Source organism: Hyla sarda, chromosome 2 (assembly GCF_029499605.1).
Source record: "Hyla sarda isolate aHylSar1 chromosome 2, aHylSar1.hap1, whole genome shotgun sequence".
NCBI lineage: Eukaryota > Metazoa > Chordata > Amphibia > Anura > Hylidae > Hyla > Hyla sarda.
Window position 1 is genome coordinate 277939866 of NC_079190.1, and position 25495 is coordinate 277965360.

The following is a 25495-nucleotide window of genomic DNA, read 5'->3' on the forward strand; positions in this document are numbered from 1 at the left end:
TTCTCCACTGTTTCTCCGTAGCGGCGGTTTTTGCTTGCGGCTCCATGTCCTGCCCCGGTCTGGGTGCTCAGCCGGTGTGTTCGCTATGGCTTGAGGTTTTCTGTCTCTCCTGGTTGGGACTCCAGGGTCCCTCCTTTTCTTCCTGGACATGGGTCCCTCTTTTTCCCTGGGTGGCGGCTACAGTGTTCTGGTGGGCTCTGCTCCTCCCCTCCAGTCTATTTAGGGTCTCGGGGTTATGGGCTTGGTTGCCCAGTCTGGCTGTTTCGTGCGTCTCCACGTGCGCAGTCCACCTTGTCGCATTTTATTTCCCACTTTTGTGGCTGTGCGGAGTACTCTTGTGTTCTCCTCTACCAGGTTTTGAGCTGAGTGGCCTAGGATTGCTGTTTTGAGTCTACTCCTGTTGGTTTGGGGTTTCGGCGGGTGCTTCTTGCCCTAGCCTTCTTTCTGGCAGTTTTCGTCAGGCGTTCGGGACTGTACGTGAGTTTTGCTTCTCCTTCGTCCGATTCTGGCGGCTATGGTATCCGCCTTCTGAGCTTTGCCTTCTTGCTGAGCGTGCTCAGCTGTTTTGCTATTGTTCTTCCCCCTCAACCTCTGTCCTACGGTTGAGTTGGCCTTCATGCCTACCCGGCATGTTTCTCTTTTGCCATGTTTGTCTTGCTTTGCTCAATCTCTGCATTAGAGCTTCTCTTATCTCTCTCTTCTGTGTTTCGGCCAACCCTCTCTAGCTCCTTCCTCAGAGGTGTCTTCTGCTCCCCTGCCAGGACAGGTTTGGAGCAGCAGGCCTCCGGGGCGACCATTGGTTGTCTATTTGGTCGGCTGTCGGACCCCAGTATCTGCTCAGTTCCTTCCTTGTGGGGGCTGCCAGGTGGTTGGTGGCTGGGTTCTGGTTTCCTCTTTGCCTCGACCACTTTTTTGGGTGCCTGATTATGGCTCAATCTCTGGGCTGATCTTCCCTTCTCTGGCAGTTGTTTTTCCCACCCCAGGGACTGCTTTGGGATGTCCCATGGCCTCTGTGTCCCCCCAAAAGGAGATTTTCTTGTACTCGCCGTAAAATCTTTCTTGTAGCCTTCATTGGGGGACACTGCTGTCTAAACGAGGGGGGGCTCTGCTGTGGTCTAAAGGGGGGGGGGGGCTGCTGCTGCTGTTTAAATGGGGGCCCACTGTCTACAGGGGGGCTGCTACTTAGGTCTACAGGGGAGCTGCTGTCTACATGGGGGCTGCTACTAATGACTGCCTGGGGGCTGCTGCTAATGTCTGCAATGGGATACTACCTACTATTAAAGACAAACGTACAGCAGAGTCGCCTGCACTAACTTGAATTTATAGGTAGATAGTGCAGGTGACCCGGTTTCTACTGTTGCTCACCATGTGTACATCGGTCTCGCCGCCAATGCAAATTCCCTGTTCTGTCCAATGGAGAAGAGAGAAATCTTGGCTCATACTACAGCAACCGCCTCCATTGTACACAACAAGGACTCGCATATCATACGGTAAGCAGCGCCAGAAACCGGGTTACCCTGCTGTCAGATTCCCTTTAAAATATAAGTACTCATACTTGGTATCGGCAAGTACTAGAATTAAAGTATCGGTACTCGTACTTCGTCTTAAAAAAATGGTATCGGGACATCCCTACTACAAAGTAGAATTGGTGGCGCAAAAAATAAGCCATCATATGGGTTTTTAGGTGCAAAATTATGATTTTTAAAAGGTAAGGAGGAAAAAACAAAAGTGCAAAAATTAAAAATCGCCAAAGAGTGAAGGGGTTAAAGTAGGATAAGGCCTCTTTCACACTACCGGTATGCTCCGGCAAATTCGTCCGTCAAACTCCCTCTTTTTATTTTGAATATTGCCGGTGATGTAAAGTATTTTCCAATCTGTGAAAAGTGCCATACGCATGCGCGAGTCTACGCTATTAGCGTAGACCTAGCGTAGGCTACGTTAGTAGCGTAAACCTGCGCATGCGCAGTAGTAAATTTAGCTTATTGGAAAATACTTTAGATTATAGGCTTACGTTAATAGTTTATCTCTTAGCTAATTTCGTAACTTACGCTAAAAACCCTGCGTATGCGCGCTAGGTTTCTCCACGGCTACGCTGAGAGATAAGCTATTAACGTAAGCCTATGATCTAAAGTATTTCCCAATAAGCGAAATTTACTACTGCGCATGTGCAGGTTTACGCTACTAACGTAACCTACGCTAGGCCTACGCTAATAGCGTAGACTCGCGCATGCGTATGGCACTTTTCACAGATTGGAAAATACTTTACATCACCGGCCGTAATTTTGCCAGAGCATACCGGCAAATAACTGATCCCGATGGGAACCCATTGTATTCAATAGCAGCCGTTATTTTTGTAGAGAAAAGACGGAGAAAAAGACAGTGCAAGCTCTGTAAGTTAATTGACACAGAGGATAACATCATTCCACAGATGGATCTGGAGAACCTGGAAGCTTGGGCAGAGAAATGGCAAATGTAATTTCTCGGTCGCCTACATTGGGGCAAACAGGAACTGTGAGTATATGCTGCTTGTCCACTAGGCGGCTGACACTAGGCAAAAAAGTCGTCCCCTCCCACCAGGATATACCCGCCCACTGACTCTGAGATAATCAGTTTTAGCTTAGTGTCAGTAGGAGGCATACGCAGGTCTGGAGATCTCCAGACCTGCTCTTTTTATTTCTCTAGTTAACTCCATTTAGCTTTTCTCTCCTTTTTTCATTTTCATAGGTTGGGAGGACAGGAGCAGAGTTCTGCCTGGTCTCCCATTTGCCAGGTAGGGGCACGGCACATAAGATATGTACTGTTAACCCCCCTCGCCAACGGCCAGTTTCAGGTGGTCGACCCTGGGTCCGGTTCCCCCTTATGCCCCTGCTCGCCATGCAGCATAGCACCATACTGGCTGAAGACACCTTAGGGGAGTATGTCATGCCTCAGCGGTAAGCATCACATTCCCCCCCCTCCCCCCCTGCCCCATTTTTGGTTTACATCTTCGGGCACAGGACTCTTATATTTAGGGAACTTTATTGAGGGAGGGGGGGGGGGGGGGGGGGGTTGGGGAGGGGAGGTTAACAGGCATCAGTCTGAGTGCTTTAGTTGCGTTCCGCCATGGGGTCCCGGATGCACCTTTTTATTTTCACTTTAGGCGGCCGCAGCGTACAGCTGCGGCTTCTCATCAGTGCCGGCGGCAATATGTGTCTCCCGTGCGCATTCTGCTGCGGCGGTTGGGCGCTCCATGCTCGAAGCCGCAGCTGTTCATAGGAGCGGGGCCGGTTGTCTTTAGTTCTCCACTCCGACCCCGCTCCCCGGCACTTCTCTATTTCAGCCTCAGGTGCCAAGGCATATAAGTGCGTGGCCGGCACCTTCTAGTTTTGGCTCCGCTCCATGGCCCGCCATGCTCCGGAGGTCTCAGCTGTGGTTCTTGGCTTCCCTCCCCCCCCCTCCCCCGCCCCCCCGTGCTGTGCTATCCAATCATTGGTCCTATCTCCAGCCAGCGTGTGCTCTGGAGGTCCCAGCTGACGCCTCCTCCCTGTGCTCCTGTATCCTTCTCCTCAGGGGTTCTCTCTTTTCTCCCTTGCTGCTGCATCTGCTGCTGTTCTCCACAGTCTCTGGACACAGGAACCTGGGTGAGCTTGCTCCTTGTTGCCTGTCTGTCTGTCAAATGTTTTCATGTCCGACCCCAGACCCGATGCCCCTCTCTGGCCGGTGGCCCCTGCCTTGGTCGCCTACTACTTCTGTTGGGGTTGTTCTGCCTGCACTATTGTGCGACCCAGCCCTCCCCTTACCGACTTTCAGGACGGTCCGCCAGTGCGTGTGGCCCCTGAGCTCCTTCCAGGATGGGCCTCTTCCCTTTCTCAGTCCATCTCCGATTTGGCACGGGTGTCGCAGGTAGTGCCTACCGCCCTGGAGTGTTCCCCCTTGCAGCCATCTGTCCAGGACACTTCGGCGGCTTTCCAGTACCGCTCCTCCAGGCGCTCTCCTCATTACCGCCTGAGACAGGAGTCCTTGGCATCCTCTCAGAGGCGCGGTTCTTCATCCACCTCTCCTGCTGGCCGCAGCCAGCCTCTTTCCCGCAGCCGTTCACCCAGGAGCCGCTCAGGGTCTCCACCACTGGGTTCCTGGTCCACCTCGTCCCGCTCTAGGGATCATACGTTCCGCTCCAGGGATCATGCTGTCCGTTCCAAGTCTACTGGAGAACTTGATGACACAGAGTCGGACCTGCCCTCGCATTCGGAGGAAATGTCCCGTATGTTGAACATGGTGGATAGCCTAGTGTCAGCTGTGAGAGACACCTTTCACTTGCAGGACCCTGGAACTTTTTTGTTGTTTTCCCCGGGATCGTTTTTTCCAGTCCCGCCCTCTGAGGTCCCCTGGTCTGGTCGGTGTTTCTGTCTGCCCTCCACAACCTCATGTCCCAAGGCGTGATTGCGCCAATTCCTCCTCTAGAGCATTTTTAGGGGTTTTACTCCAATCTTTTTGTGGTCCCCAAAAAGGAAGGCACAGTTCATCCTATCCTGGATCTCAAACTGCTCAGTCGTCGCCTGTGTCTGCTGCATTTCCGCATGGAATCTCTGAGATCAGTAATTGTGTCTATGGACCCGGGCGGGTTTCTGTCCTCTGTGGACATTCAGGATGCCTACCTACATGTCCCCATCTGCCCATCTCATCAGCGTTTGCTACAGTTTGCGGTTCCTCCCGGTCACTTTCAGTTCATGGCCCTGCTCTTCGGGCTGGACACGGCCCCTCGGGTCATCACCAAGATCCTTGCTGCAGTGATTGCCATCCTCCGCTCTCGGAGAGTTTCTGTGCTTTCTTACCTGGATGACCTAATGGTCAAGGCTCTCTCCTTATCAGAGAACCTGGAAAGCCTCCACATCACCCTCCACACCTTGGAGCATTTCAGCTGAATTGTAAATCCAATCTCTCTCGCTCTCAGTCCCTGGTTTTCCTGGGACTCCACTTTGACACCGTGGTGCCAGGGTTCGGCTTCCGGCGGACAAGAGATGTGTGTTAAGCGCGGGAGTTCGTCTCCTCTGCTGCACGACTTATGTCTCAATCAGAATTTGCATGATGGTGTTGGGCAGGATGGTGGCATCCATGGAGGCAGTTCCCTTTGCCCAGTTCACGTATTGTCCCCTGCAACTGGCCAATCGGACAAGTCTCCCCTATCTCTTCATCGCCCCATCCGGCTGTCCCTTCGGGTTCGCCACTCCCTTCTTTGGTGGCTTCAGTCCACTCTTCTATGGGAGGGTCGTTCCTTCCTCCCCCTCCAGTGGCGTGTCATGACGACCGATGCCAGTCTCCTGAGTTGGGGAAGAGTTTACCAGGACAGGACGGTTCAGGGCTGTTGGTCCTCCCGGGAGTCCCGTCTCCTGATTAACGTTCTGGAACTGAGGGCGATTTTCCTATGCCTTCGTCATTGGGAGTCACTCCTCTGGAGTGCCTTGGCAATGGCGGAAGCGGCCAGGATTCTTGCCTGGGCAGAGCACCACTTTCCCTCGATTTTGGCAGTCCATATTCTGGGAGTGGACATTTGGGAGGCAGATTTTTTCAGTCGCACGACAGGTGACTCCAGGGAGTGGTCTCTTCATTCGGGGAGAGGTTTGCGGCGATATGCACCCGCTGGGGGATTCCGGACGTTGACCTGTTTGCGTCCCGCCTGAGGTTCTTCACTTTGTAGCCAGATCCCGGGATCCTCTGGCACTTGACGTGGACACTCTTGTGATCCCTTGGACAGACTTCTCCCTTCTGTATCTCTTTCCTCCGCTTCCTCTTCTTCTTCCCAGAGTAAACCGGAAGCTCAAGGCAGAAGTCGTTTCCGCCATTCTCATAGCCCCGGATTGGCCACGCCGAACGCGGACGTCGTCCACCTCCTCGCGGACGCTCCCATGCGTCTTCCTGATCGGCCCGTTTTTCTCTCTCAGGGCCCCCTTTGCCACCCGAATTCACTTCCGCTGCGTTTAACAGCGTGGCGGTACAAACCACGGAGTTGAAGGCCAGGGGGTTTTCGGCCCAAGTTATTCGCACCATGCTTCGCGCTCGGAAGACCTCTGCGGCCAGGATTTATAATCATACCTGGCAGGCTTACTTTTGCTGCTGTGAGGCCAGGTCTCTGTCTCCCAGTTTTTTTCTCTCCCTAATCTCCTGTCTTTCCTGCAGGCTGGTTTGGAAACACATCTGGCACTCTGAAGGGTCAATTGTCCGCACTCTCTATTCTCTTCCAACGGCCTTTGGCATCCGACTCCCATGTTTGAACCTTTTTGCAAGGAGTGGCCCACAAGGCTCTTCCTTACAGGTCCCCCACTCCTCCCTGGAACCTGAATTTGGTGCTGTCTGCCTTGCCGGACTCTCCCTTTGAACCTATCCACGAAGTCTTTCCTCCTTTCCTTTCTTGGAAGGTGGCCTTCCTCATGGCAATTACCTCTTTTTGGAGGGTCTTTGAGTTGGCAGCCCTTTCCTGCTGTTCTCCCTTTCTAATCCTTCACCAGGATTAAGTGGTACTGCGTCTGGTTCCCTCTTTTCTGCGGAAGGTGGTTTCTTCCTTCCACCTGAATGAGGATGACTTTCTCCCCTCTTTTTGTCCCAATCCTTCCCATCCTCGGGAACGCTCCTTCCATAAGTTGGACCTAGTTCGGGCCCTCAAGGCCTATTTGTCAGTCGCTTCTTCTTTTCGACGCTGTGACTCGCTGTTTGTGATTCCCGACGGACGGCGTAAGGGGCTTCCTGCTTCTAAGGTGACCATCTCCAGGTGGATTTGGTCAGCCATTTCGGAGGCATATCGCTTTAAGGGTAAGGTCCCACCCTTTCGGTTTACTGCTCACTCTACCCGCTCCGTGGGGGCCTCTTGGGTGGTCAGAAATAGGGCTTCTGCGATTCAGGTGTGCAAGGCGGCCACTTGGTCGTCCATGCACACTTTTTCTAAATTCTATCAGGTGCACACTTTTGCATCTGCCGATGTTGGGCTTGGTTGCAATTTTCTGCAGGTGGTGGCTCAGACCTCCGCCTGAGTTCCACTTGCTGGGATTTTCTTTTCCCACCCCAGGGACTGCTTTAGGACGTCCCACGGTTCCTGTGTCCCCCAGTGTAGGCGACCAAGAAAAGTAGATTTTTTTTTTTTATACTTACTGTAAAATCTATTTCACGGAGCCTCATTGGGAGACACAGGGCCCACCCATCAGCTGTTGTTGGTTTCCAGGATTTTGTTGGTTGTCTTTCTGTGAGGTGCTCGGTTGTATTTTTTTATCTGGGTTATTCCTCGGACAACATTGTTTTCCTCTTTTTTGGCTCTCTCCTACTGCTTTTCGACTAAACACATTAACTCAGAGTCAGTGGGCGAGTATATCCTGCCAGAAGGAGCCAACTTCTTTTTTGCCTAGGGTCAGCCTCCTAGCGGACAAGCAGCATATACCCAGGGTTCCTGTCCCCCCCCCCCCCCCCCCAATGAGGCTCCGAGAAATAGATATTACAGTATAAAAAAAAATCTACTTGTTATGCACTTGGACCTAGGCAACAAGATTTATAACTATAAATCTTGCTGCCTATAACTTTATGAGCTAGATAGAAAAACTACCAGTAAAAAGGACTGTTGATTTTTATTTTGGGCACCTGCATATAAAAAAAAGACATGACTGAACTGGAGAGGGTGCACAGGTGGGGGGACCAAGGTAATTAAAGAAACTGGTGGACTGCAGTACCAAGACAGGTTCATCAAGCTTAGGGTAATTTTATTTGGAGAAAATACATCTTTAGGGGGGACCTAATCACAATGTACAAGTATATAAAGGACAGTTCCATAATCTTTGTGGTGATCTTTTTATACCTAGGCTGGTAACCATAACAAGGGGGCATCCTCCATGTCTAAAGGAAAGAGGGTTTCACCATCAACACAGACTGGAATTCTTTACTGTAAGAGCAGTGAGACTATGAAACTCTTTGCCACATTATCTTGTTCAATGGATCCAATCACAACATCAAGAAAGATTCCTTCCTTAAAAATTATAACATTTTGAACTATTGCCAGATTTGGTTTTGGGGAGGAATTCTTTCCTTAGTATAGAGCAATTGGCATTAGCCCATATAATGTGTTTTTGCTTTCCCCTGGATCAAGGCAGTAAGGCTTTTGGTTAAATTTGAAGACCCTTGTCTTTTTTTCAACCTTATGAACTATGTAACTATCACTTTCAGTGGGGGAAATTTTCCTTTTAACATTAGCTTTTATGGATAAATCTCTACATAAATTTTCTTTAAACAGTAGCAACTGGCAATAATCCAGGTGTCAGCCAAAACTACATATGTTTATTTACATGGATGGGCAGTGTGCTGTAAAAAAAGAAAAAAAAAACTAATACGGGATGTGATATTTGGTAGTGCAGAATGTACAGGTGAAACTCAGGTTCATTGTGTTTTACCTGCACAAGCAATGCAGATGATAACTGCAACACAAGCTAAATTTGTGATTAAACAAATTGACTGTGCAACACACTACTTTCCCCAAGGGTGGTCGCATACTAAAATTTATGGCATATCCACAGGACAAACCTCTTTGACTTTTAATTGGGTTATTTTGATTTCTGCAAACTAGTCTATCACTTTTCTAAAGAAAATAACGAAGTATGCTAACCCACGTGGTGATTTATGTCTTTCCATAGCTCCCCAGCTCTCCAGTGGATTGCAAGCACCTCTGAGTTCCCCAGGAGCAAGCAAACCTATCCCAGCAGTTCCTGCTGTCCCTGCACCATCTGTCAGAGTGTCCTGTTCAGGCTGCAAAAAGATTCTCCAGAAGGGACAGACTGCATACCAGCGTAAGGGATCTACACAGCTCTTCTGTTCCACCCTTTGCCTTACTGGCTACACGGCACCTCCTGTCCCCAGGCCAAGTCCGGCTGCCAAGAAAACCTGCTCCAGCTGCTCAAAGTAAGCTACAATTCTAAGTAGTATCAAATCAAGCTTATCTCTGCTTTCAGAACATGCATTCAGTTGCTGTCATAGTAAAACAAACCAGCTTTGAATTCTAATGTGGCTATTGGAGACAATAGTGTTATTAAAGCAGTTAACCTCAGTGCGAACTGTCACTTTAACCCCTTAAGGACGCAGGGTTTTTCAGTTTTTGCACTTTCGTTTTTTCCTCCTTACATTTTAAAAATCATAACCCTTTAAATTTTCCACCTAAAATCCATATTATGGCTTATTTTTTGCGTCACCAATTCTACTTTGCAGTGACATTAGTCATTTTACCCAAAAATTCACAGCGAAACGGGAAAAAAAAATCGTGCGACAAAATCGAAGAAAAAACGCCATTTTGTAACTTTTGGGGGCTTCCGTTTCTACGCAGTGCATATTTCGGTAAAAATGACACCTTATCATTATTCTGTAGGTCCATACGGTTAAAATGATACCTACTTATATAGGTTTGATTTTGTCGTACTTCTGGAAAAAATCATAACTACATGCAGGAAAATGTATACGTTTATGTCATCTTCTGACCCCTATAACTTTATGTCATCTTCTGATCCCTATAACTTTATTTTATTTTTCCACGTACAGGGCGGTATGAGGACTTCTTTTTTGCGCCGTGATCTGAAATTTTTATCGGTACCATTTTTGTTTTGATCAGACTTTTTGATCACTTTTTATTCATTTTTTAATGGTATAAAAAGTGACCAAAATACGCTTTTTTGGACTTTGGAATTTTTTTTTGCGCGTACGCCATTGACCGTGCGGTTTAATTAACGATATATTTTGATAGTTCGGACATTTACACACGCGGCGATACCACATGTTTATTTTTATTTATACTGTTTTATTATTTTATTTATTTTAACCGCTTCTGAAGGGTTAATACAGGGCATCACCGCGATTGGTGATATCCTGTATTAGCTGCAGGTCCCGGCCGTTGATAGCCGCTGGGACCGACCCGATATGACGTGGGGGCACCTTGTGACCCCGCGGCATATCGCGGGAGCTGGCGGAGGACGTAAATATACATCCTTCGTCGTTAAGGGGTTAAAAAACATTTTGACATGTCCTAGAGACATGTCAAGTTTTGATTGGTCAGAATCAGATTGTTTAGACCCCCTACTGATCATGATAATAAACCAGAAGTCTGCACTAAGCATGTTCACTATTGGCTCTGTGTCATGTGACCAACACAAACTTACTATGTAAATCAATGAGTTAGTCTCTGTCGCACTCAGCGGCACACTCTTTTCCCGGATCATTCTAGCAATCAGTCGTGGTCTGAACACTCAACAACAATTTAAACTTTTGACATGTCTCTAGGACATGAACAATCATATCACAAAAACTAAATTAATCTAGAAAAGGGAGATGCCTAATACTAAACTCTTATTGATAATTAAAGGAGTACTGCAGCCTTAGACAACTTATCCCCTATCTGCAGGGCGTGTCAGCTGCGGACAACATGCCTCATGCATGGGGAGAGCCACAGCAGAGCTGGGGCCCCGTACAGGATCTCCTGCAATCTCCTGTACAGGGCCCCAGCTCTGCCGCAGCTGAAGTTGACACGCCTCCTCCATGTATCTCTATGGGAGAGGTGGGGATGCAGCATTCGTGCATCCCCGCCTCTCCCATAGAGCTGAATGGAGGGGGCATGTCTGTCAACCTCTTAGTGAGGTTGCCGACACAAGCATTAGCTGCACAGAGCCGCAGCAGTTCCAGGTCCTCAGCGGTCAGACTCCCCCCCCCCCCCCCCCCCCCCCGCGATCAGACACTTAAGGCTGCAGTACTCCTTTAAAGGATAACTCCGGGATGTATAACTTATCCCCTATTAGTATTAGATTGCGCCCTGCTAGGCCTACTATATTTTTACATTAATAAACTAATTTTTACTCATCATATCTACTGCTAGTCTATCTGAGAGCACAAAAGACCCTTGGCACACCATTATACGTGCAAATCATAGATACTGTAAATACAGTGGGGCAAAAAAGTATTTAGTCAGCCAACAATTGTGCATGTTCTCCCACTTAAAAAGATGAGAGGCCTGTAATTTTCATCATAGGTATACCTCAACTATGAGAGACCTAATGAGAAAAAAAATCCATGAAATCACATGGTCTGATTTTTAAAGAATTTATTAGCAAATTATGGTGGAAAATAAGTATTTGGTCAATAACAAAAGTTCATATCAATACTTTATTTACCCTTTGTTGGTAATGACAGAGGTCAAACGTTTTCTTTAAGTCTTCACAAGGTTTTCACACACTGTTGCTGGTATTTTGGCCCATTCCTCCATGCAGATCTCCTCTAGAGCGGTGACGTTTTAGAGCTGTCGCAGGGCAACACAGACTTTCAACTCCCTTCAAAGGTTTTCTGTGGGGTTGAGATCTGGAGACTGGCTAGGCCACTCCAGGACCTTGAAATGCTTCTTACGAAACCACTCCTCCATTGCCCGGGTGGTGTATTTAGGATCATTGTCATGCTGAAAGACCCAGCCACGTTTAATCTTCAATGCCCTTGCTGATGGAAGGAGGTTTTCACTCAAAATCTCACAATACATGTTCCCATTCATTCTTTCCTTTACACGAATCAGTCGTCCTGGTCCCTAAGTAGAAAAACAGCCCCAATACATGTTTCCACCCCCATGCTTCACAGTAGGTATGGTGTTCTTTGGATGCAACTCAGTATTCTTTCTCCTCCAAACACAAGGAGTTGAGTTTTTACCAAAAAGTTCTACTTTGGTTTCATCTGACCATATGACATTCTCCCAGTACTCTTCTGGCTCATCCAAATGCTCTCTAGCAATCTTCAGACAGGCCCAGACATGTACTGGCTAAAGCAAGGAGACACGTCTGGCACTGCATGATTTAATTCCCTGGCTGTGTAGTGTGTTACTGATGACAGCCTTTGTTACTTTGGCCCCAACTCTCTGCAGCTCATTCACTAGGTCCCCCGTGTGGTTCTGGGATTTTTGCTCACAGTTCATGTGATAATTTTGACACCACGGGGTGAGATCTTGCATGGAGCCCCAGATCGAGGTAGATTATCAGTGGTCTTGTATGTCTTCCATTTTATAATAATTGCTCCCACGGTAGATTTCTTCACACCAAGCTGCTTACCTATTGCAGATTCAGTCTTCCCAGCCTGGTGCAGGTCTACAATTTTATTTCTGGTGTCCTTCGACAGCTCTTTGGTCTTGCCCATAGTGGAGTTTGGAGTGTGACTGTTTGAGGTTGTGGACAGGTGTCTTTCTTACTGATAAGTTCAAACAGGTGCCATTAATACAGGTAACGAGTGGAGGACAGAGGAGACTCTTAAAGAAGTTACAGGTCTGTGAGAGCCAGAAATCTTGCTTGTTTGTAGGTGACCAAATACTTTTTTTTTCCACCATAATTTGCAAAGAAATTTAATTTAAAAATCGGACAATGTGATTTTATGGCTTTTTATTCTCATTCTGTCTCTCATAATTTAGGTATACCTATGATGAAAATTACAGGCCTCTCATCTTTTTAAGTGAGAGAATTTGCACAATTGGTGGCTGACTAAATACTCTTTTGCCCCACTGTAGAAAAAGGACAATAAATATCAGACCTATAAGACACGTGGGAGTGTGAGAATGCGGAGTGAATTTCTGTCAGAACCCCTACAAATTACAGACAAACTCTGGGTGCAACTTAACCACGATTTCAGGCAGAATGTAAGACCAGCCACTATAGTAGTTAAAACAGCCGTGTGTCCAGACAGTATATGATGTAATGCACTTTCACATTTTGTAGCATGCAGAGGGGATAAAGGGGACTGTAGCCATCCAACGGTACCTGAAAAAGAAACAAATAAACCCTTTCAAATTAATATCCCAGGTCTAGAGTGTAGAGCCTTAAAATATGCACTTCTAGCTGGCCATCTTGAGGGTAACCTAAAAAGAAAGAATATATGCACCCATCACAGATATATCCCATGTCCTCCATGTAAAACCTAAGGAGAGAAAAGGGGGGAGATTTGCTGGTTTGCCGCTACTCAATCTCCTTGTCTGGTATTAATCCACAGCAAAAAGTGCAGAACTGCAGTGGCATGGTGCTGTACTCGTTTGGCTTGTGTGCAATTATGTGCTGCCTGTGTCTGTTCTCATATCTCTTTGCCTGACCTGCGCGTTACCAGGCCACACTTCACGATGACAGTTTCAGGGGGGATGGTCAAGAAAGAAGGGGAGGGGGGCTCAGCTAGACAATAGTATATGAGACTGGGTGCTTAACCAACATTATATGAAGCCAGGACGACAACAAAACCAGAAATAATGTACAAATGGAAGCACACCAAAAATATTCAGTTTATGCAAATGTAACAATCTTAATTAAGAGCACATGATTAACATAGCAAAAAGACAAAAAATATTGATAATAATGTAACAGACACACAGAATTAATTAAAAACACTTAAAAAGGCCCAAATTGAGCCACACCACACAGATGAGACATGGTGTATGTCTCATCCGGACTAGGGCCAAAGTATGGCTCTCCTACCACCAATAAAATGATTGCAGTATACTATGCCCCCATCTGACCTATATGCAGGGGTGTCACAGTGAACATCAAAGAATGACATACAATATCTCTGTAAATAAAGTGCCAAGCAATATGCAAATGAGCAAGAGATACCAGCAAAATATAAGGTAAGATAGGAGGCAGGGCCTGCAAAAGGTAGGGGCAAATTTCACCCTATACGCCCGGGTCCGAAAAACCTCCACACGTTCCGTCACTGAGTGACTTCCTCAGGAGTGTGGAGTTTCAGGGGGGATGTGGCACTGGCTAGTACACAGACGAATGGCTGTGTGGTACCTGTATCAGTGTGGGTTGACACCACGATTTCACTGTATGGCTGCTGGATCCGGTTGGGGGGAGCGAAAACCGGGCGCTCCCGTATCCCAGCCAGACCCGGCCTGTATCTAATTCATTTCAATGAGCCGAACTGAGTCAAACGGTGACTCCAGTCGGCACAGGTTTGCCCTGTATCTGGTTTTCTGACTGGACCTAAAACTGTGGTATGCCATTTATAGGTCCAGGCAGAAAAACGGATACAAGAAAAAATGTGCTGACCAGAGTCACCGTTTGACTCCAGTCGGCTCATTGAAATGAATTCAATATGGGCCGGGTCTGGCTGGGATATGGGAGCACCCGGTTTCCGCTACCCCCCAATCGGATCCGGCAGCCGTACAGTGAAATTGTGGTGTGATCCCACCCTTAAAGGGGTACTCCGGTGCTTACACATCTTATCCCCTATCCAAAGGATAGGGGATAAGATGCCTGATCGCGGGAGTCCCGCCGCTGGGGACCCCCGGGATCTTGCACGCGGCACCCCGTTTGTAATCAGTCCCCGGAGCATGTTCGCTCCGGCTCTGATTACCGGCGACCACATGGCCGGCGGCATATGACGTCACGCCTCCGCCCCCGTGTGATGTCATGCTCCGCCCCTCAATGCAAGCCTACTGGAGGGGGCGTGATAGCTGTCACACGCCGCCCGCCCTTTAGTCGCCCATAATCCGACCCGGAGCGAACACGCTCCCGGGACTAATTACAAACTGGGTGCCGCGTGCAAGATCCCTGGGGTCACCAGTGGCGGGACTCCCGCGATCAAGCATCTTATCCCCTATCCTTTAAATAGGGGATAAGATGTGTAAGCACCGGAGTACCCCTTTAAAGTTATTGTGGCTGTTTGTATTCACAAAGTCCTAGATGTATCTTTTAAATCAATCTATCGTTCTGAATGAATTTTGCAAAGACGAGGCAGCTATACTGTATATATTTGTAATATTCTGGTAGATAAATGCTGTCAGGAGTATACATGTCACAGGAAACGGAAGAAATTATTTTTTTTCATTTAGACAGCCGGGGCTATGGACTGCAATTCAAAGATCAAACTGCTTTCTTTTTGTAACAGTATATCATCCAACAATTTCTATACGGCATGCGTGACCCTACCCGAATGCGTTATTTTCATTAAAGGACAACTGCAGCGGTATGACACTTATCCCCTATCCACAGGATAGGGGATAAGTGTTCGATTGCGAGGGGTTCGACAGCTGGGACCCCCCGCGATGTCCCTAACGGGGCGTCACCATTAGCGCTCGTGGCAAGACAGGCACAGAAAGGCCCGTTCAGTACACAACCTGCTAAGACGATGACGGGGGTATGTAGTTACATTCCCCTATCTACTCACGGTTAGTGGCTATGTCCCGAACGTACAGACAACCTGCTGTTGTGCAGGGAGCCGAGAACTCCGGCTCTGGCCGCCTAGTATGGCGGTGTCTCGGCATCTGACGTAGTTTCCGGCAGAGAGCAGAAGTAATGCGCTTAGCTCCACCCATCTCCGTGACGCTAGCGGAGATGGGTGTAACGTCACCTAGCCAATGACGCATGCTCAGTATACACCGCTCCCGAACAGTGGCCGAACTAGTACGAAAACGTGCAACGGATTACTGGTAGGTATATAGCGCACTTGTATCAGTGTGGATGATACCATTCCCGATAAGGCCATTAAGAACAATAGAATTGTATGGAGTATGGCTCGGAGGCAACAGCAAAGGGGGACACTAGTAGGGTAATGTTCACATTTTGTAGAGCAACTATATAAAATATAGACCTATAAATGCACATGGTGTCATGTGCATCTATTTGGACAATATTGACCAATCTGGGGCACAATAAGGTTTGACCTATCAGGGAGATGACAGGGAATAGCAGGGACCTAGTGGGTACTAATTCTCCCTAATTAGCAACCGTGCCCAGGCAGTGAATCCACCAGCATTCTCTCTGTAGCAACACTTTGTCCAAGCCTCCTCCTCTTTGTGAGGGGGTCAATTTGTCAATACCTACAAAGTGTAATGCAGAAGGGTCCCCATCATGTTTCTCATGTAGGTGGTTAGCTAACGATATATCTCTTTTATTCCTAACATCGCCCACATGCTCCAGAACTCTTTTGCGGAACTCTGTGTCTTTTCCACATATAGTAGTGGGCAGGGGCAGTAGGCTACATAAATAATGGCTTTCGGGGAGCAGTTGATAAAATACTTGAAGGGTATGGGGATGCGCTGTCCAGGTGTTAAACTTCTTGTTTTGACCACATATTGGCAGGCCCTACAGTGTCCACACCTATTGCACCCCCCGATTTTACCAAGCCGACCCAACCAGTTTGTGGTGCCCATATCCATTGGCTGAAGATGGCTCTCAACCAGCATGTCTCCCTAACCATGACCCCTTCTATATGTGATCTGGGGGGATGGTCCAATGATGTCCTGTAGGTTCCTATCCATGTGCAATACATCCCATTGTTGGCTAATGTTACGAACCTCTGTGGACATCTTAACAAATGTGCCAATTACTCTGGTTTGTGGCTGCACATCTGGAGTAATCCTAGGTATGAGGAGACTATTTCTAGGTGCCTGACTTGCTGTTTGATAGGCCCTAGTGAGTAAATAATCTGGATACCATCTGTACTTAAATCGCTGATGCCTCCCTTCTAAATTCCTTCGTCGACAAACAGTTCCTCCTGAGGCGGAGAAACTGCCCCTTCGGGATCCCCCTTTTAAGGGGGCCCGGGTGGCAGCTCTCCCACCTCAGGAGGCTGTTCGTCGCAGTTTGTTTACGAAATATAGTGCTCCGAAGGGCAACCTCTGCGTCCTTTGTAGATTTTAACATCCAGGAAGCTTAGGGTTTCCTCATTAGTCTCAAATGTGAAGTATAACCCAATGTCATTACTGTTAATGTAGTTAACAAGTTGTTCAAATTCTCCAGCTGACCCGTTCCACAGTACGAATATGTCGTCTATGAAACGTAGCCAGATTGATATCTGGCTACTGAAGGAGACCCGCTCATCATGAAACACGTGCGTCGCCTCCCACCATCCTAACGTCAAGTTGGCATAGCTAGGGGCACAGGGGGACCCCATGGTGGTCCCCCTTATTTGGTGGAAGACGACGCCGTTAAAGAGAAAAAAGTTCCTAGTGAGGACAAATTGTAACAGCTGTAGTACAAGTACATTGTGTTCATGATATTCAGTTCCTCGCATTTTAAGAAAGTATTCACAGGCTTGTAATCCAATATCATGGCGGATCGATGAATATAGCGCCTCCACGTCAATACTTGCGAGAATGGACCCCTCGTTCATGGTGATACCGTTCAAATGTCTGAGCAAGTCCATTGTATCCCGCAAGTATGATGGGAGGGTGAATACAAATTGCCTAAGAATACGGTCAATGTATATTCCCAAATTCTGCGCCATACCTCCAATTCCTGAAACTATCGGGCGGCCTTTTAGTGGTATGAGGCCTTTATGGACCTTCGGGAAGGCGTACAATGTTGGAATGGTTGGTTTGGACGGCATGAGGAAATCAAGCTCATTTGAGTCTATTAGTCCCTGCTCATGTGCTTTTTGAGCAAAGGTACCAATTCCTGGATGTGCAGTGGTCCCTCAAGTTGCAATATTAATTGGTTCTGGGACGACCATTGTATGTTGAAACCATCATATGTTGAGACCAGAACTCTATGGAAACCTGGTAATTGGTTCTGAAGCCACCAAAATGTCATCCAAAAATAGGAAAAAGTGAGAATTAAAGAAAAATAAGTAGATAACTAATCCAGATAAAGCAAATCCTTGCACATAAAAGAAATATCTGCCGGGAGCTGTAAATCACTGTCTATTTAAGTGTTTCCCAACCAGGGTGCCTCCAGCTGTTGCAAAACTATAACTCCCAGCATGCCCGGACAGACGAAGGCTTTCCGGGCATGCTGGGAGTTGTAGTTTTGCAACAGCTTTAGGCACCCTCTTTGGGAAACACTGGTCTGTGTAGAGGACAGGAGCTTCTTCAGGGTCCTGTAAAGAACACACAATGTCCTAAAAAAAAGGAAAAAGGAGCCGCCCTCACTTGATGTCCAAAGGAGCAGCTAACCCTGGCACAGGTAAAGAGCAGAACAGAACATGTAATACCTCCCTGTACTGTAGGGGACGCAGCCAGACACCAGTCACTGAATGCACTTTAGGAATACACAGATTTTACCAGTGAAATATCCATCCGATTGGTTCTTCCAGCCATTGACACGTTTCGCAGATTCCATTAGCATTGTATGTTGAGTCTGGTTTCAAGTTACAATGGTCCAGAAAAGACTATTGTATGTTGAAACTATTGTATATCGAGGCTATTGTAAGTTGAGGGATCACTGTTCTCAGAGGTCGTGTCTATTTGCAATACTTCATAGGTGTCTTTATCATCCAATAACCTTCTGCACATTCTAATATATTTAGTACGATCCAGGAGGACAATGTTGCCCCCTTTATCCGAGGCCTTTATGATTAGCTGTTGATTGTCCTGTAATTGTTTAATGGCAAGTCTTTCCAGATAGGTCAGATTGTCCCGCATATATTACCCATACTGGGGATCTTTTTCAGGTCTCGAAGTACCAGCTTGAGAAACACCTCGATACAAGAGGTATCTCCCAATGGGGGAAAGCTTCTGCTGGTGAGTTTGAGGTCTGTAAAAGGGCCCCTACCCAAAGGATGTTCATTGTCATCAAGTAAAGTTACTAAATCTCTGGCAGCCACAAGTTCCTCCTCAGACAGGCCCATATTTTGTCCCTCTCTCCTATTTTTATTTTGAAAAACTTGTGCCACCGTAGTTTACGAATAAAGAGATTTAGATCTTTTGTCCATGTGAATTCATCATATTTAACAGTTGGTACAAATGAGAGCCCTTTGAGTAATACTGAGTATTGTGCCTCAGTTAGTACATGGCTAAATAGATTCATTATTTGTGTCTTGTCAGAAGGAGCATCCTGGACAACAGAGCGGTCTATAAGTGGTGTTATTGATTTGGTGGTTTGTTTTGGCCACGAGGTGAGGGTCGTAACTCGTACGGATGTATTGCACATGGATAGGGACCTACAGGACATCATTGGACCATCCCCCCAGATCACATATAGAAGGGGTCGTAGTTTGGGAGACATGCTGGTTGAGTCATCTTCAGCCGATGGATATGGGCACCACCAACTGGTTGGATCGGCTTGGTAAAACCGAGGGGTGCAATAGGTGTGGACACTGTAGGGCCTGCCAATATGTGGTCAAAACAAGAAGTTTAACACCTGGACAGCGCATCTCCATACCTATCAAGTATTTTATCAACTGCTCCTCGTAAGCCATTATTTATGTAGCCTACTGCCCCTGCCCACTACTATATGTGGGAAAGACACTTAGAGAGTTCTGCAAAAGAGTTCTGGAGCATGTGGGCGATGTTAGGAATAAAAGAGATACATCGTTAGCTAACCATCTACATGAGAAACATGATGGGGACCCTTCTGCATTACACTTTGTAGGTATTGACAAATTGACCCCCTCACAAAGATGAGCAGACTTGGACAAAGTGTTGCTACAGAGAGAATGCCGGTGGATTCACCGCCTGGGCACGGTTATGCCCGGAGGGTTGAATGAACAATTAAATTTCGCATGTTTCCTGTAGCAAACATCAACTGGGGCACTGGAGTGACATAGTAGGCAGATAGGGAGGGCTTTAGTAAGCCAAGAAGGAGCTATTGGTCACTCCTAGTTTTTAGGGTACAATAGGTAATAAATAGGTTCCTGTGAGGTTCCTGTGCGGGACTGCCCTTTTTAGGGCGGCCAGCCTGCCTAGGCTTAAAGGGGTAGTCCAGTGGTGAAAAACTTATCCCCTATCCTAAGGATAGGGGATAAGTTTGAGATCGCGGGGGGTCCGACCGCTGGGGTCCCCTGCGATCTCTCTGTACGGGGCCCCGGCTCTCGGCCCAGATAGCGGGTGTCGACCCCCGCACGAGGCGGCGGCCGACACGCCCCCTCAATACATCTCTATGGCAGAGCCGGAGATTGCCGAAGGCAGCGCTTCGGCTCTGCCATAGAGTTGTATTGAGGGGGCGTGTCGGTCGCCGCTTCGTGCGGAGGTCGACACGCCCCCTTCCCGCAGGCTGTCGGGGCTCCGTACAGGAGATCGCAGGGGGCCCCAGCTGTCGGACCCCCCGCGATCTGCAACTTATCCCCTATCCTTAGGATAGGGGATAAGTTGCTCACCACTGAGTCACCACTGGATATCTCCTTTAAGGTAATAACCTAGGGCTAATTAGGGAGAATTAGTACCCACTAGGTCCCTGCTATTCCCTGTCAACTCCCTGATAGGTCAAACCTTATTGTGCCCCAGATTGGTCAATATTGTCCAAATAGATGCACATGACACCATGTGCATATATAGGTCTATATTTTATATAGTTGCTCTCCAAAATGTGAACATTACCCTACTAGTGTCCCCCTTTGCTTTTGCCTCAGAGCCATACTCCATACAATTCTATTGTTCTTAATATCTTTATCGGGAATGGTATCATCCACACCAATACAAGTGCGCTATATACCTACCAGTAATCCGTTGCATGTTTTCGTACTAGTTCGGCCACTGTTCGGGAGCGGTGTATACTGAGCATGCGCCATTGGCTAGGTGACGTTACACCCATCTCCGCTAGCGTCACGGAGATGGGTAGAGCTAAGCGCATTACTTCTGCTCTCTGACGGAAACTACTTCAGATGCAGAGACACCGCCATACTAGGCGGCCAGAGACTGAGTTCTTGGCTCCCTGCACAACAGCAGGTTGTCTGCACGTTCGGGACATAGCCACTAACCGTAAGTAGATAGGGGAATGTAACTACATACCCCCGTCGTTGTCTTAGCAGGTTGTGTACTGAACTGGCCTTTCTGTGCCTGTCTTGCTTTGATTTTGCAGGTGAATAACGTGGCATCCTGAGGCTATATAGAGGGGATAATTGCAATGGCACTACTGCTATACATGATTCCTTTGCAGGTTTTTTCTCCTTACAGGTGGAGGGATATTTCCCTCATTGTGCAAAAGGTCTATGATATAATATGTTGCTCCCTCTATTGGCCATAAATAATACATTTTACTTTGTATTTTTTATATATTTGCCATAAACTGGCTTCTATGTGGTAATAACTCTCCTTCTTGTTTATAAAACCACCCTGATGACGCCTCTGTTAATATAAGAGGCAGAAACGCATCGGCTGTTCTTTTTGATGCATATTGGCATTCGGGCTGGTCTGGGCCCATGACTGCCCGGATGACCATGTGATTGGCAGATACACCATAATTTGTATAATAGGTGATTTGGTGCATAGGCACTATTTGATTTTGGTGACTTTTAGAGAAATTATTAAAAGTTATATTTTAAGCACACCCGTATGACACTAATTTGATGTTATAATTTGAGTCTTCTTTATGCTGGGTGAGAATCCAAGTGCCAAGCAGAGGTATATGCAGAACCCACAACATAAGACTGCAGACATTGTAGTTCTCTAAGTAACCACTTATTCGTTCAGATAGTGCTGCTTAGTATTTGCAGGAACTGGCAACCGTTTACAAACAGCACTCACAGCCATTGTGCTTTATTACATGTGAATGAAAACCTTCCTCCTTTCTCTGGTTACAAATGACGGGAGCACACATGGGGAGATCATGCCACCGAAGAGGTGCCTCTTCAGCATAGAATACACAATAAAGTTGAGTTATTCGAATATTAAACTTTTTATTTTATTTTTTATGTTGCTGGGGCCACATTGACAATAAAAACACACATATTTGGGTCCCCCACTGATCGCTCTGGCTGCTACTTCATAAATGGACACATCTTTGTAGTTAGTGACTGGCTGTAGTGGTATCCTGCATCAGTCAGTGGATCGCTGAGTGGGCAATCACTGCCGAGAACACTTTCTTGGAAGTAGCAGCTGAAGCATTCAGCATGGTAAAGGAAGACTTCACAGGGGTAGGTAAGTATGTATATTTTTTGTTTTTGTTTCTTTTTCATTGTCATTGCAGCCCCTAAATAATAGGGTTACTGTACAGTTGTTGTTAAATATGAAGATTAAGTATGCTAATTTTACAGATGCACTTCAAATGGAGTTTATTTTTCTAGAATAAAAAGTCCAAATATTTAGTTTACTAACCATTTAGAATAAAACTTTAATTGAAAATCTAATTTTAAGCAGTTAATAAAATGTGTTCCACTAATGTTTGAAGCTGCTCTTACTGCAGTTTTGCTAGAGCTTTACAGCTAAAACCAGGTGTAGATCATAATACATTCGAATTTTTTTTTCTTTTTGAATCCATTTCACACCAGAAGCATATTAAAAAAAAGGGTAGAAGTTGCATCTGTTACCTATATTATCTAACACATAGGGCTGGGCGGTATGACCAGATATGTGTATCACAGTATTTTTTTTTTTAACTTACGGCGGTTCCATGGTATATAACAGTATTTTCACCCCCCAAATCATGTGACCCGCGCGCGGTGTTCGATGAACCCCCCCCCCCCAATCATGTGACCCGCCTGCACTGTTCTGCTCCCCCCAATTAGTGATCAGCCCAGCGGGGTACTACTCACCGATGTCACCTTCAAGCACTGCCCTCCTCCTCTTTGTTGGGGGCCGCCGGCGATGGAACTCACTGTACGCCAGTGGTCTCCAACCTGCGGACCTCCAGTTGTTGCAAAACTACAACTCCCAGCATGCCCGGACAGCCAACTGCTGTCCGGGCATGCTGGGAGTTGTAGTTTTGCAACAGATGGAGGTCCGCAGGTTGGAGACCACTGCTGTACGCTGTATCCCTATGCCCGGGCAGCAAAAGATACTGAAAATAAACTTTAAACTCACCTACGGCCACACACGCTGGGAACTGGAATGTCGGACAGCCGTCAGCCTATCGCCGGCCGGAGCGATGTCCCGCCCCGGCCAGTGATAGGCTGAGCCCACTGTAATGTAAGGAGCTCTGGACAGCTTCTTACATGACAGTGGGCTCAGCCTATCACTGGCCGGGGCGGGATATCGCTCCGGCTGGTGATAGGCTGACGGCTGTCCGACATTCCAGTCCTCAGCGTGTGGCCGTAGGCGAGTTTAAAGTTTATTTTCTGTCTTTTGCAGCCTGGGCATAGGGATACAGCGTACAGCAGTGGTCTCCAACCTGCGGACCTCCAGCTGTTGCAAAACTACAACTCCCAGCATGCCCGGACAGCTGTTGGCTGTCCGGGCATGCTGGGAGTTGTAGTTTTGCAACAACTGGAGGTCTGCAGGTTGGAGACCACTGGCGTACAGAGAGTTCCATCGCCGGCGGCCCCCCAACAAAGAGGAGGGGGGCAGTGCTTGAAGGTGTGACATCTGTGAGTAGTACTTTGCTGGGCTGATCACTAATTTGGGGGGGGGGGGGGGGGGGCAGAACAGCGCTGCGGGTAACATAGTTATAGTTCCCCAATGTGGGGACAGCGCTGTGCTGGGCTGATAATACATTCCCGAGGGGGAGGGGCCCAACCAGTATTGCGGTATGGGGGAAAATTCATATCGTGCAGCCCAAAAAATTCGGTATTCGGTATGAACCGATATACCGCCCAGCCCTACTAACACATATGATCCATACCTGGTTTTGGCTTCAAAGCTGCAGCCAAAACTGCATAGTGCAAGTTCACCTTACTACTCCCTCTCCATCCTGCTAAATTCTTTTTTTTCTTTTCTTCCTGCTTTATTTGTGCCCTTTCATCAGAATTATTGCAGACCCCAAGGATGTTATTACAGCCCAGTTTGACAATCCTAGTGGCAGTAAGGACTTCTGCAGTCAAGCCTGTCTGTCGTCCTATGAGTTAAAGAGGAAGGCTACAGTTACAATTCACACCAATAGCATTTCTACGAAGTGCAGCGTATGTTTGAAAAATGCAGTGGTAAGTAAGCAACACCAAAAATTCTACTAAATCCTATATGTAATTAGAGATGGAAGGATAACATGTCCAAAGAGCTCTAACCAAGCACAGGTGCTTGGCTTTTTAATGTTGTTACCCCTTCCCGCGCCATGATGTATATTTAAATCCTAGGTGGGATTATGTTATACTGAAATTATGTCTAGTTACATTGTGAAGTGTTAAAAAGTACCTGTCACCAAATAAACTGTTCTTAACTACCTTAGGCTATGTTCATCTAAGGACTCCTAACACCCCTCTTGCCCTTTAAAATTAATTTCGGAGCTTTAAAAAGCTGTGTGTCGTACCTTTCTTCTAGCTCGCATTGTGCAATTTCCCAGCAGGATAAAGTGGACGTTTCCCTGCTGGCAAAAAATCACTGAAGCCTGCTGGGGGATCACTTCCGCCCACACATGGTTGTAGTGCTGTGGTGAATAGAAAACCTCTGGCTCTGTTCATTTTTCAGTCTGTGTGTTTCTATCAGTGAGACTCTCCTGCAGGTTTTAGTCTGTGCAGCTTTCTGTGAGAATCTGTGTAACTTTCACTTTCTGTGCAGCTGTCAATCAAGCTCAGTGCAGAGAAACACTTCCTGAATTCAGACTCCTGCCTGGCCGGGAGGAGACCGAACTCACTGTATTAATTGTGGCAGGGAACAGAACAGAGCCACCTAGTGGCCGTTTTTTCTATTAAATTTTAAACATATTTATGTTGCTAATTTTAAAAGCAAGTGAAAGTGTCTGCTTATTACACAAGGAAGACTATATTAAAAGTTTTATTTGGTGACAGGTACTCTTTAAGGGAAGTAAGGGTAGGTCAAGCAGGGCTCTGTGCAGGCTCCTGGCTTGTCAATCATCCTACTGTGTGAACCGAGGCATGTCATAGAGCCTTACTGCACAGAGCACTGCTTGCCCTGCAGTGAGGACGTGCGGGGCTCTGTGCACTAAGGACCGCTTGTCCTGCCCACATTTCCTGTATTTGGTCTCTTTACAGACACAAACAGTCAATAGCTGCAGGGACAAAAATATATAAATTTTTTTAACCAATGTGTTTTACTAATATTTATATAATGTTGACTATAAAGAAATGGGTAGCCCAACAGTAGCCTAAATAGGACCCAACGAGAACTAGTTTAAATAAGGTTGTGTACCCTGTACAACCTAAGAAACATATAGAAAACATAAAGATTACCATTCTCTGGTCTAGTCTGTTCTAATCGCCTATAGTTTTTTATGCAAATATAGTATTCTAGAATAACTTTAATAAAAAGATATGTTTGGGGTGAGTCCAGTATATTTGGAGAAAAAGCGGCAGGGTAACTTTTCTCTAGAATACTATATATGCATAAGAAACTATAGGTGAATATACATATGTTATTTTCTACATTATAGAAGGTTAAAAGGCAAGGAATAAAAAAACTAAATGCAAAAATGAAGACTGGACGGTCATTAAGGCCAAATGCGTTACTCTCTTATAGGATATAAAATCTTATTGGATACCTAGGCCATGTTCACAAAAATTAGGAAATTCCTCAAATTTTTGTGCACGTTATTTTCAATGAGGATTCACTCAGTGGAAATTCTGCATTACGGATTCTGCAAAATAATAAGACATGTCTGAATTCGAGGGGAAATGCAAAGTGTGAACAAAGCCTTCATAACATAGCAGATAATAAACTATTGTAGCATCATAGGGGAGTGTGTAAAATGGCAAAGTACAATGTCTGAAAAAAGGGCAAGTAACCAAAAACAAT

At 46.7% G+C, this 25495-nt stretch overlaps 1 protein-coding gene across 1 annotated transcript in view; it reads left to right on the top strand.

Annotated features, from left to right (window-relative positions):
• Positions 1 to 25495, top strand: part of ZMYM4 (zinc finger MYM-type containing 4) — a 118427-nt gene that overhangs the window by 42525 nt on the left and 50407 nt on the right. Inside the window, 2 exon segments of the mRNA XM_056557205.1 lie at positions 8643 to 8907; positions 23556 to 23730. Of these exon segments, the coding sequence (XP_056413180.1) occupies positions 8643 to 8907; positions 23556 to 23730 (440 nt within the window).